Source organism: Haliaeetus albicilla, chromosome 23, assembly GCF_947461875.1.
Source record: "Haliaeetus albicilla chromosome 23, bHalAlb1.1, whole genome shotgun sequence".
NCBI lineage: Eukaryota > Metazoa > Chordata > Aves > Accipitriformes > Accipitridae > Haliaeetus > Haliaeetus albicilla.
The window spans coordinates 2,212,531-2,230,558 of NC_091505.1; the positions used below are offsets into that span (position 1 = coordinate 2,212,531).

At 45.2% G+C, this 18,028-nt stretch overlaps 1 protein-coding gene across 6 annotated transcripts in view; it reads left to right on the forward strand.

Moving 5' to 3' along the window:
- Positions 1-18,028, forward strand: part of ARHGEF9 (Cdc42 guanine nucleotide exchange factor 9) — a 193,382-nt gene that overhangs the window by 54,068 nt on the left and 121,286 nt on the right. Inside the window, exon 1 of one of the 6 annotated variants that reach the window (XM_069810885.1) lies at positions 6,412-6,532. The exons of 4 other annotated variants lie outside the window; for them this stretch is intronic. Coding sequence is in view for 1 of the 2 variants with exons in the window: in XM_069810880.1 (XP_069666981.1) it covers positions 6,493-6,522 (30 nt within the window). In the remaining variant the exon portion in view is untranslated. Of the gene's footprint in view, positions 1-6,411; positions 6,533-18,028 lie in introns of those variants that run through there. One more of the 6 variants, XM_069810880.1, reaches the window with a different exon arrangement.

The following is an 18,028-nucleotide window of genomic DNA, read 5'->3' on the forward strand; positions in this document are numbered from 1 at the left end:
CTGTGCACAGCATGGCTGTGGCCCATTCCATCTTTTACCTCCTTTACCATAGGAGCAAGCTGTGTGTGATATGCACCTCTGCCTGGAGCTAGACTGGTGTCTGTTTGCACTGTGACTGCTAAATATAAACATACCGGATAATTAATAATGCTAAATATACATAATTAAATTGGAAATAACTCTAGTTTGTGCCAGTATAGAGAGTGTACATACATGTAGCTGATCTGGACTGGAGAAGTGGTTTGGAGCAGAGAGAGACAAGTTTGGGCTCCCCTGTCTGTCCCTGCCACTGTTTTGATGTGTAACCTTGGGCAAGTCAGGGGAAGACCTTATGTCCTTGGTTTGAAGCTGCAAGAGGGAGACAGTAATCTTTTTCCCTTTCTGTTGTAAGCAGCAAGATCCCGATCGCTTACATCAGAGCAAATGATTTTTATGCACTTGTTCAAGTCCTATAATTTATGATTAAAACTGTCTTTGTGTCAGAGTTAGTTCAGGAGGACATTTGTATCTGGGGCTTCTGAATATGTCATCTCCTATTAAAGAACAAACAAACTATCTTGTAATGTACCATAAATAATAATAATACTTTGCAAGAGCCCGAAGCACTGCATTATTGCTGTGTTAATCTGAGAGGCACTGGGCCATTATGAAAGTATTCCATAGGGTTTGGGTTTTTTTCCTGAAGGAAGGTAGCTGTGTAGCGTGGCTGATTGGTTTATAAAGCCAGGCTGGATAATTCCTAGTAGAGGTTAGACAAATTCCCCTCCTTTCTCATTAATTAACCTGTAGGATTTGGTGCCTTTTCTTTGCAGTTCAATAGAGACAAGAACGTATTTGTGCTCTCTAATATGTAATGAAGAACATCTGCCTTCTGCAGCAATGTGTGACAGGGCTCTCCAAAGAGCACTGGCAGGCTCCCACTTGAATGAGGCAATTCAGGGCTGGAATTTCGATGAGGAGGCATTCACTGGGGGTTGTTCTCCAATGCCTGCAGTCAACATCGTAGTTGGGGAGGAAACAGAGAGTGGGTGAAAAGCAAAAGGAGAGAAATCCCCATATGAGGGCAGCAGCAGGGGAGGGAGAGAAGCATCTTGGAAAAAGTTTCCACATTCAGAGAGTGGTTTATAGCAGTATTCTTGTTGTGGGATTAAAGAAAGGAGGCCTTGAAGATCTAAAGGAGATTTCAGTGGTGATGTGGTAATATAGTGAAGAAAAGAGATTAGAAGCAGGTAAAATCTTGTAATGCTGCTGTGCTTCCTTTACTGTTCTCACAGATTGCAAGAAAATTAACCATCAAGTTTGGGATCCCAGTGTTGTGTTTTGGATCTGTCTCAAACTAGGGATCTGCACCCAAAAGCTTCACTGCAATACCGCAGCATAATAGTAAATAATGGTGGGAGAACAGAGTGGGTGTCTGCATATATTGGATCGGACAGCAGACTGCAGTGGGAGTGTTGTTGAAGTCTCATGTGTGTTACTTACATGACTCCAAATGTATTGGATGAGGTACAAGGATGGAGATTACTTTTTGCTTTTTCAGCGGTGCAGTGTGATAGGTAGTAAGTGTCCTTCTGCTCCTATCCATTCGCTTTGCTTTTGAATCACTCTCCAGCTGCAGGTAATTAGGAGAAAAAAATTACACATGGAAAAGTGGCATTAATCTAATAATTACAGTCCTTATATCAGTCACAAATGCTACTACAGAGCAGTTTCCAGGTAAACTTTGTCCCTTCCTTCCCATCTCTACTCACCTGCGAGGTTATTACATGTTACGAATATCAGTCACTTGGCAGTCAGCAGTAGACTCCAAACTGGACTGGACTGTCAAAGAGAAGATGTACCTGTGATTTGGCATTATGTTGTCTGTAGCCAGCTGCTGCATATGAAGATGCATGGGATGGTCCTCTCAGGCTGGAGGCACAGGGTGTGCAGTCTGGGGCTGTGCTCTGCCTGCTGCTGCAGCACAAATGCAGGTCAAGGGCTTGGCTGTGGAGACTTTCAGAGCTAAGTGGGAAAGCATGATCCAGTGGTGAGCTGGGAACAGCTTCCCCCCAGTCCTCACAGGGTTGGAAAGATGCTCCACACTGCAAGAGGTTTTATTAGTCTGTACAGATTTAGACCAAGTGGCTGGATTATCCCCAAAGTTGGTTGATCCAGACCGAAAGTGTGGTAAAAGGGATTGTGCAGGCAACAGGGATCCAGAAGCAACTATCTGAAGCTGAAACACACCAGCTGGTTTTGGTCCTTATTCTGTAGCGAAAGAGACTTTTAGAATCTGTGACAGGTAAAATGTGACCAGACCACAGCTCTGCTGAGAATGAATGGGATGTTGTGATATTTATGAGAAATATATGAGTTCCTACAGGGGACTTATTCTGGAGCAATCCCCCAGACAAACCAAGGACCAACTCTGCTCATCTAAGCAAAATCTATTCCCTGCCTCCCTAGTGGGACTTGGCACTGCTTTGTGGTGTCTCAGGTGTGCGAGTTACCCCTGGGGACTCCGTGGCAGCTCTGGCAGACCTCCAGCTGATGTGCACCTCTGCAGAAGTATGCCAAATGTGCTGATGCACGGCTGTGACGCATCCCCACCTTCCATAGCCAGTGGAGTGATAGGGAAGGGATAGCTAAAAGGACCTTCTTCTGTTGCCTACATCTTCAGTGCCTTTCTAGAAATAGAGGGATTTCCTCAAATTATTTCAAGCAAGATTGAATTATTCACTATCATTGGTAGTAGAAATCACGCTTTTGTAAGCGAAATCACAGGGCAGGACCCTGCAGTGTAAACTCTGCACCCAAATACCACACACTTAAAGTTGCCTCTGTTTACCTTTAGACAATATGGATTTTACTACCAGTGCGGTGCCCATAGCACTACTCCGTACTGCGATGCATGACTCGCAGCTCCTCGTTTGAAATACTACGTGGCCAGTGTGTGCTGGTAGTGCTACCCACTGTGCATTCATGTGCGCTTGGTTGCAACATCCCCATTCAGTGGCAGAGGAGTCAAGACACGGTGCCCTTTCCTGAAAGGCAGGTACTTTCCTCCATTGTGGGGTTGCTCCAGTGGAGAAGCTCGCAGGTGGCTCTTCTTATTGTGCCCTGTGCTCTGGCAGGGGCTCTGGGTTTGGTCCCCTGCCCACTGGCTGGCTGCAAAACGCTTTGCATAGAGAGTGAGGCAACAGAGGTGAATTTTCTTGGCAGGGGAAATGCAGCTGGGTTCTTTTGGAGACCGCATGTGCCAGAGAGAATCACTGCCCCACTGATCTGGGCAAGATTGGATTTGTGTGCAGACTGATGCCGATTCAGGGATTTGGCTAATCTCTGGTCCTTGCTGCCTTTTGTCGCCTTTGCAGGGAGCAAGAATTATCATGGCAACCTTTGGTTTACTTCTCAAATCAGCTTAGTGTAAACAAGGGATAGGAAGTGAAACAGTGAAATATTAGCCTTATTGACAGGCCTAATCAACAGCTGACAGCAGGAGGAGAGAAATCGGTATAATTTCTGCTTGTGCGTAACAAGCCTCAACAAAAATTGTCCTCCTCCTCCTCCAGATCCACTTTACCAATTAGAGCAATGGGGTGGGATGTGCCAAACAACTTCTCCCTCCATTTGCACTGCCAAGGTGTCCTGGTTTCAGCTGGGATAGAGTTAACTGTCTTCCTAGTAGCTGGTACAGTGCTATGTTTTGAGTTCAGTATGTGAAGAATGTTGATAACACTGATGTTTTCAGTTGTTGCTCAGTAGTGTTTAGACTATAGTCAAGGGTTTTTCAGCTTCTCATGCCCAGCCAGGGCACCTGACCCAAACTGGCCAACAGTGTATTCCATACCATGGGACGTCCCATCTAGTTTAGGAACTGGGAAGTGGGGGGCAGGGATTCGCCGCTCGGGGACTGGCTGGGTGTCGGTCGGCGGGTGGTGAGCAATTGCCCTGCGCATCATTTGTACATTTCAATCCTTTTATTACTACTGTTGTCATTTTATTAGTGTTATCATTATCATTATTAGTTTCTTCTTTTCTGTTCTATTAAATCGTTCTTATCTCAACCCAGGAGTTTTACTTCTTTTCCTGATTTTCTCCCCCATCCCACTGGATGGGGGGGGAGTGAGTGAGCGGCTGCGTGGTGCTTAGTTGCTGGCTGGGGTTAAACCACAACACAAGGTTAAGATGGGTTTAACTTTGACTGAAGTTAGTGGAGTTACTGGAATGATGCAGTGCGTGTTTTAAAGAGGATCTTGTGCTTAAGAGGGTCTTTCTTCTGTTATTTGTGTGTGTGCTTGACAATAATGCAGAACTGTCATATTTCCTTACAGGAAAAACATTTTCCCTTCAATTACAGATAACCTGATCACTTCTTTTAATTTTAGTCCAATTTTCTGAAGGGAACAATGCCCGTGCATTCAGGATGTCTGTCTGTCAGTTTTTCCATCCCAGCTCTCTGAACTCCTACAGCTTCTGAATCAGTTGAAGTTGCACTGGATCTGACTGACATCCCAAACAGATGATGTATCTATGAGTTCTGTGAAAACCAAGGCTGCACAAAGGCATGGCCATCACTGTGTCATGCAGTAGGAGATTGCGCTCTCCCTGGTGGGGAAGGTGGGGAGCAGACCCAGATTGACAATACATGTGTTCCAGAACGGTTTTCAGAGATGGGATTTTCAGAACAGAGTCCTCCTTTGGATGCAAGTAACTTATCTGGCATTTCTGTCACTTAGCATTGGAAACTTAGGCAGAATTCCAGAGTTTAGACATCTATAAGCATTTGCCTCCTGATTCTTTCTTTTGTTGGCCATCTCAGGGAATAATGATGGCTGTCAGTGCCTATATAAAAGGTGATGGAATATGGCTTGATGTAACTAGAGCAGGCTATGTAGGGCTCAAGTGATGCAAAGATGCTGGGCAGCATCCCTTTGCTCTTGCCTGTACTTTTGTTCTGTCCTATTTAAATAAATAAGTGAAGACACCTAGGCTCTGATCCCTCGCGCATCCTGCTGAATGGCACAGGACTAGCAGAAAGTGGCAGTCACGAGGAGCTGCGTGTTGTTTCCTGACTCAAAATCTCCAGCTGCAGGAAAAATGTTGACTCCTCTGGAGGTCAGGAGCAGGAGATTCAAATGCCCTTCTGCCCTTGAGGCAGGAGTGCCTGGAAAAAAAACCTATTCAAGCACAACACTAAATCCTCTGCAAATGTAATAAGAGGAGATTGTAGCTCTTCTACAGGTTTTGCTGTATACCTTGTATATGGATCCAGTATATCCAGCATACCCAGCATATTTATTTCCTAGCTGTGGGCTTCTCTGCCCAGAGCAGGTTGTCAGCCATTTCCCACATTGCCTCTGCCATTTGTACCTGCCCTCTCCTGCCTCTGAAGCTAGCTGCAGACTTCATCAGCTGCTAAAGAGGAGATACTGGGAATATTGGTGGGGTATTTGGACTGTATTCAGGTGTGTGTCAGTCCTTGTGACCGGCTGCCCCTTCCTGTGGGCAGTCAGCTCCAGAAGCATGGGCAGAGGGCTGCAGTGGCAGCGCAGCAGCCTCTTTGAAGGGCCTTGGCCAACTCCTTTCAATCTCCCATGTCTCCTTCATAAAATGGGGAGAACCATGTTGACATACGTGTCCCAGCTGGAGGAATCGGGAAGATTCAATCCTGTTTCCAGTTGGCTGTGCACATCCCATATGCTATCACCGCCTCTCCTAACCAGTGCCAGACAGACTGATCTCATCTACCCCGGCGTGGTGGGTGGCCGTATTGATGATGAATGCTTAACGAGTGTCTTGTCTTTTCTAACTGTGCAGGGGGGTGTCATTTCCTTGCTCTGACCAGAAAGTCAGGAAAAAGCAAGGGGAATGGGCAGGGGGATTAAAATCTTTAGCAGGGAGCAGAGTGCAGGTGCCAGTGGGGGGGAGGATAACCATGGGCAGGTGCAGCACTTTTCCGAGCTGGAAGGTTTTGTTTTGCTGGGAAGGGGACTTATCTTGCATGCGGAGAGCAGAGTGAGAACTTACTGCCCTTCAAACGTCAGCAAAATCCCCAGCCCCTTGCTGAGCGTGGAGGCATGTGCTGGCTCTGCAGATTTGGGAGTCCTGTAGTGCTGGGGGCGAGAGTGACCAGCCACTGCCGGGAGGGCAGGGGTGCTGAGTGCCTGCGGGGACCCTCCCGAAGTTCTTGTAGGTCCCCCATCCCTCCCCTGCCCTCCCCTCTTGCAGAGTTTCAAAGCATGGCAAGGGAAAAAAAGGACATCCCCCTCCCCTCAAATCCCTCAGTCTGTGACTGAAATAAATAACTACAATCCCAGGTAGTGAGGAGGCTGCTAATAACGTGCTCTTGACAGGCACGGGATTGCCGGGCTGAGGGATGTCTGACTGAAAGCTCTAGGCTAGGGTGGGGGTGGGGGGCTTCTTTTTTTTTTCCTGCCAGCTCTCGCCAGGCAGTAGGGATTTTTTTTTTTTCCCCTCCCTGATAATAAGGACATCATCAGAAGCAAGATGCAGTGGCTAAGGGATGGATCAGGAATGGTGAGTTCAGGTAGCTATGTCTTTCTCTTTTCCTCTTATTGCAGTACTTTGATGGGGAAATAAGCCTCCGTCCTATCTCCTGACTCCTCCTTTACTCCCTGTCCTTGAAACCATTGATCACTCTGTAGCCATTTTATGGATTCTGCATTCCCAAACTGCTGAGCAAAAGAAGAAATTAAAAGAAAGGAAGGAGGGTGTGCATGCGTTGGGGCGTGGGAGGGGGGGAGCGGCGCTTGGCAGGAGCTGGGGAGGTGGGTTTCGATAGGGTGAACTGGGGGGGTTTGTGGGGGAAAGCAAAAGATTTTCCAGGTGCTCGCATGTGCGGTGTGTGGTGTAACAGCTGGGGGAGAGGACTGGAAGGAGAAGAGTACCGAAACGGGGATGCTGGCTGTCGGCAGCGTTGCCGCCACTGGGACCTGTCAGATCTGCCCCTTCTGTGGATGATGAGTTGCGGTGCGGGGGGAGCCTGAATATGCTGCTGAGCCGGAGCATCCCTGCCTTTGCTTGCATCAGACTGTAAAACACTCCTCTGAAGTGTAGAGGCTTCAGGAAAGCAGTTTAAACAGTGACAGCTCTGCTTAATAAAAAAAAAAAAATACTCCCAATTTGCAGATGCCCTCACTGTGCCTGGAGTACAGCTCTGAGAGGCTGTATCTGCTAGGAGGGAAAGCGGGGAAGTTCCCCCATCTCAGCAAGGATCCCTGTTTCTCATTCAGAAACTTCCCCGTGAAGAGATTCAGTTGTTATTGAGATACTCCTCCTCCCCAGCTCTCCCTCCTCGTACAGCTTTGCTTTGCAATGGCATTTCCCTCTGCTTTCGCCTCTCTGTGCTGGGCTGGGTTTTGCAGGGGTTTTTTTGTTTGTTTTGCCCTTCCCTGGGCTTTTTCCGTTCTGCGGGGAGCCTTGGGGCATCCCTACCGGTTGGTCCCGTGGCATGGACCTGCTCCGGGTGGCTGGCATCACCTGGCTCAGCCCCTGTGTCTCGGCTCCGTTGGGGGCACCCGACAGATGTTACTGGCAGCGGGGATGATTTTGGAGCCAGTGCAGAAATCACTGCCTGTTCTCTCCCGATGCCCAGCCACCAACTCCGTGATGCCCTGCGCAGCTTGGTCCTGCCCTCCATCCCCTCTAAGATACTTATACAAACAGGAGCTTAGTGGTTTATGCTTCTGAAAGACTCTGAAGCTAGTGCTGGAAGCGTACTGTGCGGGTGTAGACGACAGCCTGCAGCAGATAGCAAATTTGTTTAGGGTCCTGTTTAAGGCTTGTCTACCACCCAGCAACAGTTTGGGGGTTTTGCAGCCTCCTCCCACCCTCTGAGCATCCAGGCTTTTCCTTCCCCTCTGCCACCCTGTCCCTGCACCTCCCCACATGCACACCAGCATAGCACTTTTCCCCTCCCTGCCGGTGTCTAAGCAACACAAATCACCTTTCACCCATTTGCCGATTTACATTTTCAGAGATTACTATGCTGAAAGAAAAGTGGTGATGGAAAGCTGGATGCGGCTCTTTCATCCTTTTTCCTTTCGCCCTGGGTGACTGCTGAGTTCTGGTGGGGAGGGGAGGGGTTGTGGTGCAGGGCAAACTGCTTTTCTAATTGACATAGCACAAGACTTGACACTTTCTTGCCCTCTTATCTTTCCAGCTTCCTTTCTTGCTGCTGGCAATAAGGGAGACTTTGTTATTTTGTTCTGATTAGTCTAATCTTTGCCTTCTCTTGGAGAGAAATAGTGGTTGCTGAATAGCCTGTAATTTAAAATATTTGAGGGGGAAAGTGAAACTCCAGTGATTGATTTTGAAGCAGGTTCTACCCAGGAATTTCCCAATATTGCTCCTTCTAATAAGGGAAAAATGAAAGAGAGGGCTGTGGTTTTTGTATTTTATACAGCAGTTTCACAACCTCAGCAGTATTTGAAGATACTCCATGTATCTCTAGATCATCTGAAAATAAAGTAGAAAAGGATTATAAAACAACAAAGCAAAACTGAACCAAATAAGATAAATCCAGCAGTGATCTTTGCAATCGCTTGCAAGCAAGGAGCCTGGTGCCTGGGGATGGGTGGCTGTGGTCCAAGGGATTTGACAGGCGAACAGCGCTCCTGCGCTTGAAGGCGCTGGGCTGCTGGGAGCACTCTTACGGCCACGCTGCAAAGCCAAGGTCCTGGCGACACTCGATCTGTACAAATTCTACTCTCTTTTTGCAAGACAAGGCATATTGGTCCAGATGTCCTGGCCAAATGCCAATGCAGATAGCTATATTCCATCTAATGCAGATTTTGCCTGCTGTTCCCTTGGTAAGTTACTTTAATTTTTAGTATTTAAAATGTTGGATCATATTGGTGTACTTTGCTGAACAAATGAGTTACTGCACACCAAAAGTAGCTGCATTTCAGCAAGTCAGTGTGAATATTATTATCTCACTCCATTGGCTAAAATGTGCTACAGAAATATAAAATGGCTCAGTTTACTCCTAAGTGAAGGTTGGCTGATCCATTCACACACATTAAGCTGCCTACCATACGGTGAAGAACCTTAGACTTTCATCTAGAGCAACACTGGACCAGTTTTCATGAGCACTCAGCCTCCATTATGGATTTTCAGCTGTCTTTTTTTACTCTGATATTATTTTCTGTGTATCTACTAAAGAACAGCAATACACATTTATTTTGGATAGCATCCTTGGATTTTGTTCTGCTCAGGCGCATTGGTCTAAACCTGGATTTGAGACTGATTTCTCAGAAGTCCTGCACAGCACTGATTTATTAAAAGTGCTGTTTTCTGTTGTTCTCAGCGCTGGGTTGGGTTAAAGAATCAGACCTGATCTCTTTCAGAGTTAGTCATCTCTAAGAAGCATGTCACTAATATTTTACAAGTGATAGTACCTTTTGTTCTCGTGGCAGGTGGCTCTTTATTTCTAAATCAGCCCCTTAAACCTAGCTATTATTCCATAATATTAAGCTGTCGGGGCTTCTTTTTTTTCTCCTTTGCATGTGCTGCTTTCCGTTTTTTAAACAATTAATCTTTTGCCAATTATGCTAGCATCCCATGAGGGTATTTTACATGCTTCATTGGCACTAAGTTGCTAAACTCTGCTAGTATCTGTTTCTAACCCAGAAAGATGAAACTAATTGTCATTGGTAGTGATGAGAATAATCTACACATCTGATCGGCATTGTAAGTACAATGATTATTTGGTTAGGCATTCTTCACAGAGAATATTGATCCGGTATGATAATCAAATGAGTTTGTTTAAATCACACCATAATACAGCCTTTTCTGGAATAGTTTTTTATCTGACAAGGGCAGAGTTTTTCCCCAAGCCTTTAGCTGTATTACAGGAAAGACAAGCATGCATCTTCCTCGGTAATTCCTCACATAGGCTCTAATTCTGGGCTTAATGTTGTGCCTGTGAAAGTCAGAGTGCAGCCGTTAGCTTCAATAGGTACAGAGTCCCAGTCTTTTTTTTTTGTACTGGCATATATAGCCATATTTTTACAGTGCATGTTGTTCAAATATTTAAAATCAGTCTGTTGTTGATATTTTACATTTTTGTCATAAACAAAAAGTAAGCTATTGTAAATCATCACAACTTAAAAAGTGTTGGAAAGGAATTAAGTGAATAAAAGGGCCAAATACTACAAGTGGCGGAGATCCTTACTGATTCTTCTCCACTTGTCAATGTGCAAATCATGGGATATTTGAAGTACAAAGACTCTTTGCACTCCATAATACTAAAAGGCTCAGTGTGAAGTCAGGAAAAGAGAAGTGGAAGAAAGCAGTTTTGGTCCGATTTTCATTTTTGAAAGTTCGGATAAGCAAATGCATTTGGTGGAGAGAAGCCAGGCCAGGATGGGATGGAGAAAGAATCTTGCAGTATCCAGGCATTAGGGAAAAATGGGACTTAAGAGGCCCAGAGCACCCTGAACTCCCGCAGAGATCAAAGGGAACAGAGAGCACTCGACTCACAGCTGATCAAGCATGTCGCAATGAAGCACCCAGGGAAGCCGCAGTGACCTGCCGAATGGTTTGGGTGTCCTGCAGAGGATGCTGTTTGGTCTGTCATCTCTGTGCCCTGCAGCCTCAGCAAGGAGGGCCATTTTCCACAGGAGTGCCTTGTTGCAAGTTTGTTCCTGTTCATCCTGGGATCTGTTGTCAGTGGAGGCTGATGCTTGGGTTGAACGAGCTCTGCACACACTGGAGAGTTTTGTGTCTGCTGCAATGTCATAGAGCTCCCAAAGCCTTAAGTCAGTCCCACCAAATGCATTTTTTGGTGGGATTTTTCTCACCCGCAAAGTTTCTGTTCCGTTTTCCATTTCAGTCCCAGTTTGGGGCTTCTTTAATCTTTCAATTATAGCCTCCTACTAACGTTGCTGTAAGAGCACACAATAAATGTCCAGGTTAAGAGAGTTGATGTTATGGTAAATAAAAATATTTGCATAAATACCTGATATATGCTGATGATTGCCCTGGTGTCAGTCCCAAGAGTGGCTGGGAGGAGGCACGGCTTTGTGCCCCGGTTCCTACCTGCTGGATAACAGACATGCCAATAACTTCTCTGTCTCCTGAGATACGTCCTGATGATTCATCAGGGAAGTCTGGAAAACCCTTTGAGACCATTGCTTGGAGGGTGCCATAGAAATATGAAGCAATACTTCGTAGAGCGTCAAGCAGGATGCACTTGCTGGGAAACCACACGCGCCGTGTGGTCACAAAGTCCATCTGTCCCTCCTGTGTTCAGAGTTTCGGTGTTTGAGCACAGCAGGCTTTGTAAACTGCAGTGTTTTTTTAACTGCTAAGAACCTGATTTCCTTGTATCTAGTCAAAGGGTTTTTCTTTTTTTAAACACTTCTTGAAAAATCTCTGAAATGCTTCAAGCTAACATCTTAATGTATTTATGACATTAGCTGCTTCTTCTCCAGAACGGTTGCTCTGAATCTCTTTGAGCCTGGCTGTTATTTTGAACATGACTAATTCCCTGAGTGACTAAGCTTTTAGATAATAGGAAAAATTCATCAAGTTATCTCGGTCTCCCATAGTTTCTATTGTTATGAAAAGACGTCTTATGAAAAAATAAATAAAGGTGTCTATTATGTAATGTGGGCAGGGAAAGGAAAGATGAGTATTGTTAGAGAATGGCAGGAGTGTCATATCTGGGAGCCAATTTCAGGCTGTGAAATCTCTAACTTGGTCTAGTAGGAGGGTGTGGGTGAGAAGTAAAATCCAGTTGCTGGTCCGGAGCTCTGGTGAACTCCCACTGAACCCAAAGAAGTGTATTCATGTGCAAAGTGCTCTGTTCAGAGGGGATCCCAACTTCTGTCTCCCCAGCTCTGCCATGCTACAGAATTCCTTGGATTTAACCCAAGATATTGTTGGGCATGCAGTAAATTACACTGCACCTTCTCTGCCATAGTTGTTTTCAGGTGGCAGGCTGAAGCACTTAGAACTCCTGAAATGCTGTGTTTTGGATAGCACAGCAAACCTCAGCTCTATCCCATTGAATTTCTATGTTGGTGTTGCTGATTAATGATGCAGAAGTGCAATTTGTGCTTCTTGAGGAAGCCAATGCAACACCAGGTTCTTTTCTGTGCCTGTTGTGTTTAACCTGTGTCCTCCAGCAGGCAGGTTTATCCGTGTGATCCCGCACAGCGAGGGTCCCTTTGGCTCACTGCAGTCGCACATTGTCATGAGCAGTCGGCAGGAGGGCAGCGCTGGTCGTTCCTGGAAGGCTGTTGTATAGCATCAGATGGGGACCGCAGCCTGTGCTAGCTCTCACTGCAAGTGATCCCACTGAGTCGGGGTGGAATAGGAAATGAAAACCTACTGGCATTCATTTGCCTCATTTGGAGAAAGAAAAAAAAAAAAGAAAAAAGCTATAAACTTATTTTGCTTTTTAATGCTGATATTGTTGCTGATAAAAATGAGTGGTTTATGTTCTATTCATACATCTACTGATATCCAGCTGGAATTCCTACTTCATTAGGTTGTCTTGCATCGTTTTCTTCATTAAGAGTGCCAGATTCAATAGGCTGTTCCCTCTCCTTTTTTTGGGAGGCAGAGAGAGGGGGAGAAAATGATTTGTATGAAATACATCTAATTCTCTAGGTTAATTTGTGTGAAGAACATGAGACCCATGGGTCAGCTTTTTAATAAGATGTTTTTTTCTTTACTCAATATCTTAACAAGGAGAAATCCAGGGAAGCCAAAGCCAACAGTGTTGCAGAAGGGGTATCAGGAGGGCTGCAAGAAGCCGCAGGTGATTTCTTTCCATCCTCATCCTCTTGCACGAAGCAGAGCCGTGGCTTCTGCTCCCATCTGCCACAGCGTTGTGTCATGACTCTCAGTAAGTCATGGGACTGTGCCTAGGCTCTGCTTTCCCAATATAGACACGGTGGATAATTTCCTATTTCCCTCAGAGTAAGCTCAGGCTGATAGAGCAGCAGTAAGAAGTAACAAGTCCCGAGGAGTGTACTGCATCAGGACTTTCAAATTCATAAGCCTTTGTATTTCTCCTGGTGCACCAGGGCAGGGCCTGATTTGACCATGCCCATAAGCAGAGCTGATTATAATCTGTTCAGTGGAGAGGGGAGAGTCCTTGTGCAGGAGAGCTGCTCATTAAACCCATGCTTTTTTGCAAGGTCAGTCAATAAAGCACAAAGCAGAACAAGAAACTTTTTCTTCTTTTCTGCTTTTTCCTCTGTGTAGTTTCTGATATTGCCGTTTAGTATGTGCATCATGAATCATGCTGTTTCTATTCAGCCTGGCATCTCACTCCTGCACTGCTAATTGCTGGACCTCCGCAGGCTTAGGCACATGAAAATACTCTATTAGATTTGCTTTTTAACTGCATAGGAAATGTGATGCGTTGGATTTCAAAGGACCTTCCTGTGTTGTGGCAAAGCTGAAATACACCCTTGGATTTTCACGGTGAAGAGCTTTCTCTTCTTTATGTCTGTGCAGCTGTATTTCTCAGGGACCACACTGGGGACATTGACCCTGGATTTACTAAGGTAGTTTCTAGCAGATGATAATTTTTTTCTCACTTACCACTTTGTCCAGGAATGTGTTGATGTGAAGATCTCTGCAATTTAATGTCAGAAATGAGGGCAGAAGCACCAGAGTTCCTGTAAGAGTGCCTGGAGGGAGCAGTGGAAGGAAGGGACTTGTCTTGGATTTTTCTGCAGTTTGGGCTTTGTTGTTTTTTTTACCTTGTTTCCAGGCTCAACTGTAAGCCCTGAGAAGTAAAATTAAGTAGTAAATGTCTATGGAAATGTCTATTACCTCTATGTAAATGTCTATTACCTTGTTCCAGGCTCAACTGCAAGCCCTCTCAAGCGGAGAAGTAAAATTAAGAAGTAAATGTCTGTGTATTCTTTTAGGCCAGTTTTTTTTTTAGAGAAAAGAGAGCTTATGTAAGGTTGAAATGAACATCTGAATTTGATGGGTCCTTTTAAAGTGAACCTTCTTGGTCCCTGAAGTCTTTCTCTGTGACCAGGGTAATTGGTGTTACCACATCTGATTTCTGCTGGATTTGAGGGTTTTTTCTTTTCTTTTTCAAAATTGGAAGTCTGAGGCTGCTTCTAGAGTACAGGCTGGGGTGTGGAGCAGATGCAAGGAGAAGAGAAAGCACTTGCAACATGATTGCCAGGGGCATGAGATTTTAGTCTGTCTTAATGCTTTAAGTTCAAATGAACTTAAAAATAGTAGTTTTGTTGTTCTCACTGCAATTCCAGACAAGCACAATGGAATCAGCCCCCCAGACAGGCTCGCACTCCATGCCATTTCAGCATGATTTGTGTAGTGTTACAAAAGCTACGAAAACTGATTAGATCAGTACATCACTCCTTGTTGTAGCACAGCCAGTGCTGGGGTAGAGCCTTGCAGTTGCGTATGTATGGCACAGCACAGCAGCTGAGGGCAGGATGTTAGCAGGGACGCACTAAGCCATGCTAGGATGCAGATGACACCTGGTCACGGTGCTCTGGAAGAAGCATCTGGGCATCTTGTAAGACAACAGTGACAAAGCTTTGGCTTTATTTCCCCCCTCACAGCATCACGCAAGTGCTTTCATTCTTCGACAGAGGAAAGAGCACCATCTGCTGAGATGCTGGCTCTGTTTGTGGAAGGAACTAGGATTAGTTGAGGACTCCAGATGTGGTCCAAGACCAGCCTTCGTTAGTATCTGACATGCCACTACGGCCCTTTGCTCAAGGGGTTAAGACCTGTTCATCTGGAGCATGGTTAGTTCTCAAGAGGGTGGTTAACTGGGGCTGGTGCACAAGTATATCGCAACCTCCCTGGCCTGCCTTTGATTGTTGTCTGGCTGTTAGTATTAAATGAAATGGTTATAAATAAATCAATCTCAACACTGGGGACATAATTCTGTCGTGTATCACTTCTTGTTTTCTGAAATAAAATTAGAACTGGTGTAGAATGGGAAAGAGTTCACCTACTACAGCTTGCCTGAGCTCTGTGTGTCTTTGTGTATAGTACGTCTACCAAGGATCAAGCTGTGGTTGTCAATGTGATACTTCCTATCTTTTGGTGAAATCTAATTTTTTTTTTCATAAAATACTTAGAGCAGTGACCCAGAGGTGCTCAGTTGCATTTCCATAGCCTCTGAGCTTTGTATAATGCTCTTGGCCAGTTGGTCATGCGGGTTAAACAGCGCAGCAACCCAACCTCCAGCAGTGACCTCTGTTCTCTAAACATTACAGAAATGGGCTTACAAACTTAACTTACTCTCTTCTCCAGCACTCTTGGCCTTGCTGCAAGAGCAGCTTGCTTCATGGGGTCTTGCTCTGCTCTCTTCCCCATCTACCTTCTCTCCCATTTCACTGCTTTGCAGGCTCTCAACTCAGCCTTTTCTTATGCAGTTCTTCCTCTGAAGTCTATTTATGCCTCACCAGCTTTTGAGATCATCATCTTATCTTTGCCCACCTCTCCTTTCCCCTTTGTCTTTCTGTAATTGTTTTTTATATTAGTTCTGTAAATGAATCATTTGCTTGTCTAGCTGTGCTGTGAATTTGCTAACACGTGTTGTGCAGTTAATGTGGAAGATGCTGGAGGAAGCTGTGCTTGTTCCAGCGACCCCACCGCTTTGTTTTCTTGTTTGTCTCTCTGGTAGAGGACACTTGAGTTGCTGTGGGAGGGAGGGCTGGGGCAGAGAGTGAAATAAAAGCTTCTAAGGGAGATGTGTAGTGCAAGGAAAAGGAAGAAGGACAAGAGAAAGAAGTAGAGGAAGTTATTGGAAGAAAGTCCCAAGTTCATGTGGACAGTGAGGAAGCTTTGCATCTGAAGGATGGAGTGGACAGGCAAGGAAGAGTGTGTGACTGGAAAGCTAACTTTCAACTGCCAAAATCAGCCCCCTGAGTCTGCGTCTTTACAGATATTCCTCCATTTTGCATGCTCCTCAGTTTGGGTAAGGAATATTAGGCATTTGGGGATTTTCAAAGCTTCCCATGAAGCCAGTCCATAAATATACAAGATTATGGTGATTCTTGAGGAAAAAACTATCCTTTGCAGCAGCTCTGCAGCTCATAGGCTGGTGCCTCCCATCTGGCCAAAGGATGGGATAAGAGGGCTCTGTGTCAGACTTACTGTGAAAAGAGAGGAAAAAGAAGCAACTCCCGGTTTAAGAAAATCGTCCTTTTTGGAAACTGAGCAAATCATAATCCCACTGGCCTTTAATCTCTGAAACCCTGAGTTTAATTCCCGGCTAGATTTAGAAAAATATAATTGATTTCATGCTCTTCTCATAATCTGTAACGGAGTCCATGACTCAAACCCCATATCAGTGCCTGATGTTGCAGGCAGCAGTCAGTAAGTGCCCAGCAGAGGAGACTGCGAATGGAAGAGCGGTTGCCTGTCTCCTGCCCACACATCCCTGGGTAGCGTTCCTGTTTATTCTTTTTTGGGGGCACTATTAATTCAATTTAAACTTTTCTCATGGTGCCATATCAGTCAGAGATGGGGCTTGTGCTCAAAGAGGGAATACAAAAGAACCGAAGCAGTTCAGGACTGACAATTGCCAGCAGCCATTTTCCCCTAGGTCATTGGTCTCATCCAGTCCAGTCCAACACAACCATAGTTTTATTCCCACTCAGAATCATGAGCCACCTCGGGATTTGTTTGAAACTTTCCCAAATTCACCAAAAGATTTATCTCCTTTGGCCAGCCGATGAGCAGGTTTTCCTGGCCTGGCAGAGTTCCTCAAGCCAAATCCCAGAGCTCAGCCACACTGCTTCCTACAGCGGCATTAGGAGAATTCACTGGGTCTGTGCTGAGGTTATGAGTTTGAGTGCTTCATTTTTGCAGTTAATGGAAGATGGAGCTGATGTGTTAGGAAAACATAGATGTGTCTGTGTGTCCAAGAGATTGCTGTGGTGGAGGTTGTTAATCTGCACAGGGGATCTACATCAGAACAGGGAATTGGAACTGAAACCCTGTACTGCCGCACGCCCCTGGACCATGCTGCCAGCTCATGCGGAGACAGTGTACCTGTCAGTGGGAGTGGAATATAGGGCCTTTAAGCATTCAAATTAGAAATCCTCACTGCTGAGTTAGAGCTGTATTTGTTTAGCTGGAAGTAGTGGGTTGTGCTAATTGCTAGAGACATCCATTGGAGGGAGTCGTGGTCACATGGCTGAGCCCAATGTATTACGCACATAGGGAAGGAAGACTTGGCATCATCTGCTTCAGAGGCTTGCCTCAAAATTACCATATTGTAATTAATGTTATTATAGGGACCCTTCTGATTTGTCTGTTTTTTGGGAGTCCAAAATACACTCTCTCTCTCTATGTGTATATACAGATTTATGTATACATATAGGTGTATGTATGTGATGTATTAGTGGAAGCCCTGGCTTGTTCCTTAATTGATATGCCTGGTGGAGAGGTGCTGAAGTTCAAAACTGCTTTCTCATACAGAAGAAGCCATCGCTGATCTTGCATTACAAATTGTGCTCGTGAATGCTACTGTAGTGTCGGGCCATGTACTGTGCTGTAAGGGGAGGTGGTATTTTATATAACTACTACAAATCTCTTCTTCCTGTTCCTCAGTTTAGCTCTATACAGAAGGTTAGACTAAACTTTTCAGAAAGCATTACATGAAGTTAAACTTTGTGGTGATTTTATATAAACCCCTAATGTGTTAGGTGTTCTTTTTCAGTAAGGCTTCTAAGAGAAAGTATCATCCATTTTGGTAGTAAAATTAACATTTAGTACACGCAGAAGGCATGGGAAATTATATAAAACAGCAAGTACTATTGGGAATGCTGTGAATATAATTTTAATAGAAGCTTCTGTGCAGTAAATCTGTTTGTGCTGATCACTCTTGGTAGTTGTTACACACAACTTTCACTGGAGCCCAATACTTGCATCTGTATGCAGTGAGGCACCCGATGCTTTCCTGCCTGATCTTTTGGGGCATTTGCTCTAGACCGTGACCTGGGGAGGATGGATGCTGTGGCTGGAGCCTCCCAGGCTGCAGCAGCACTGCACACCTCTC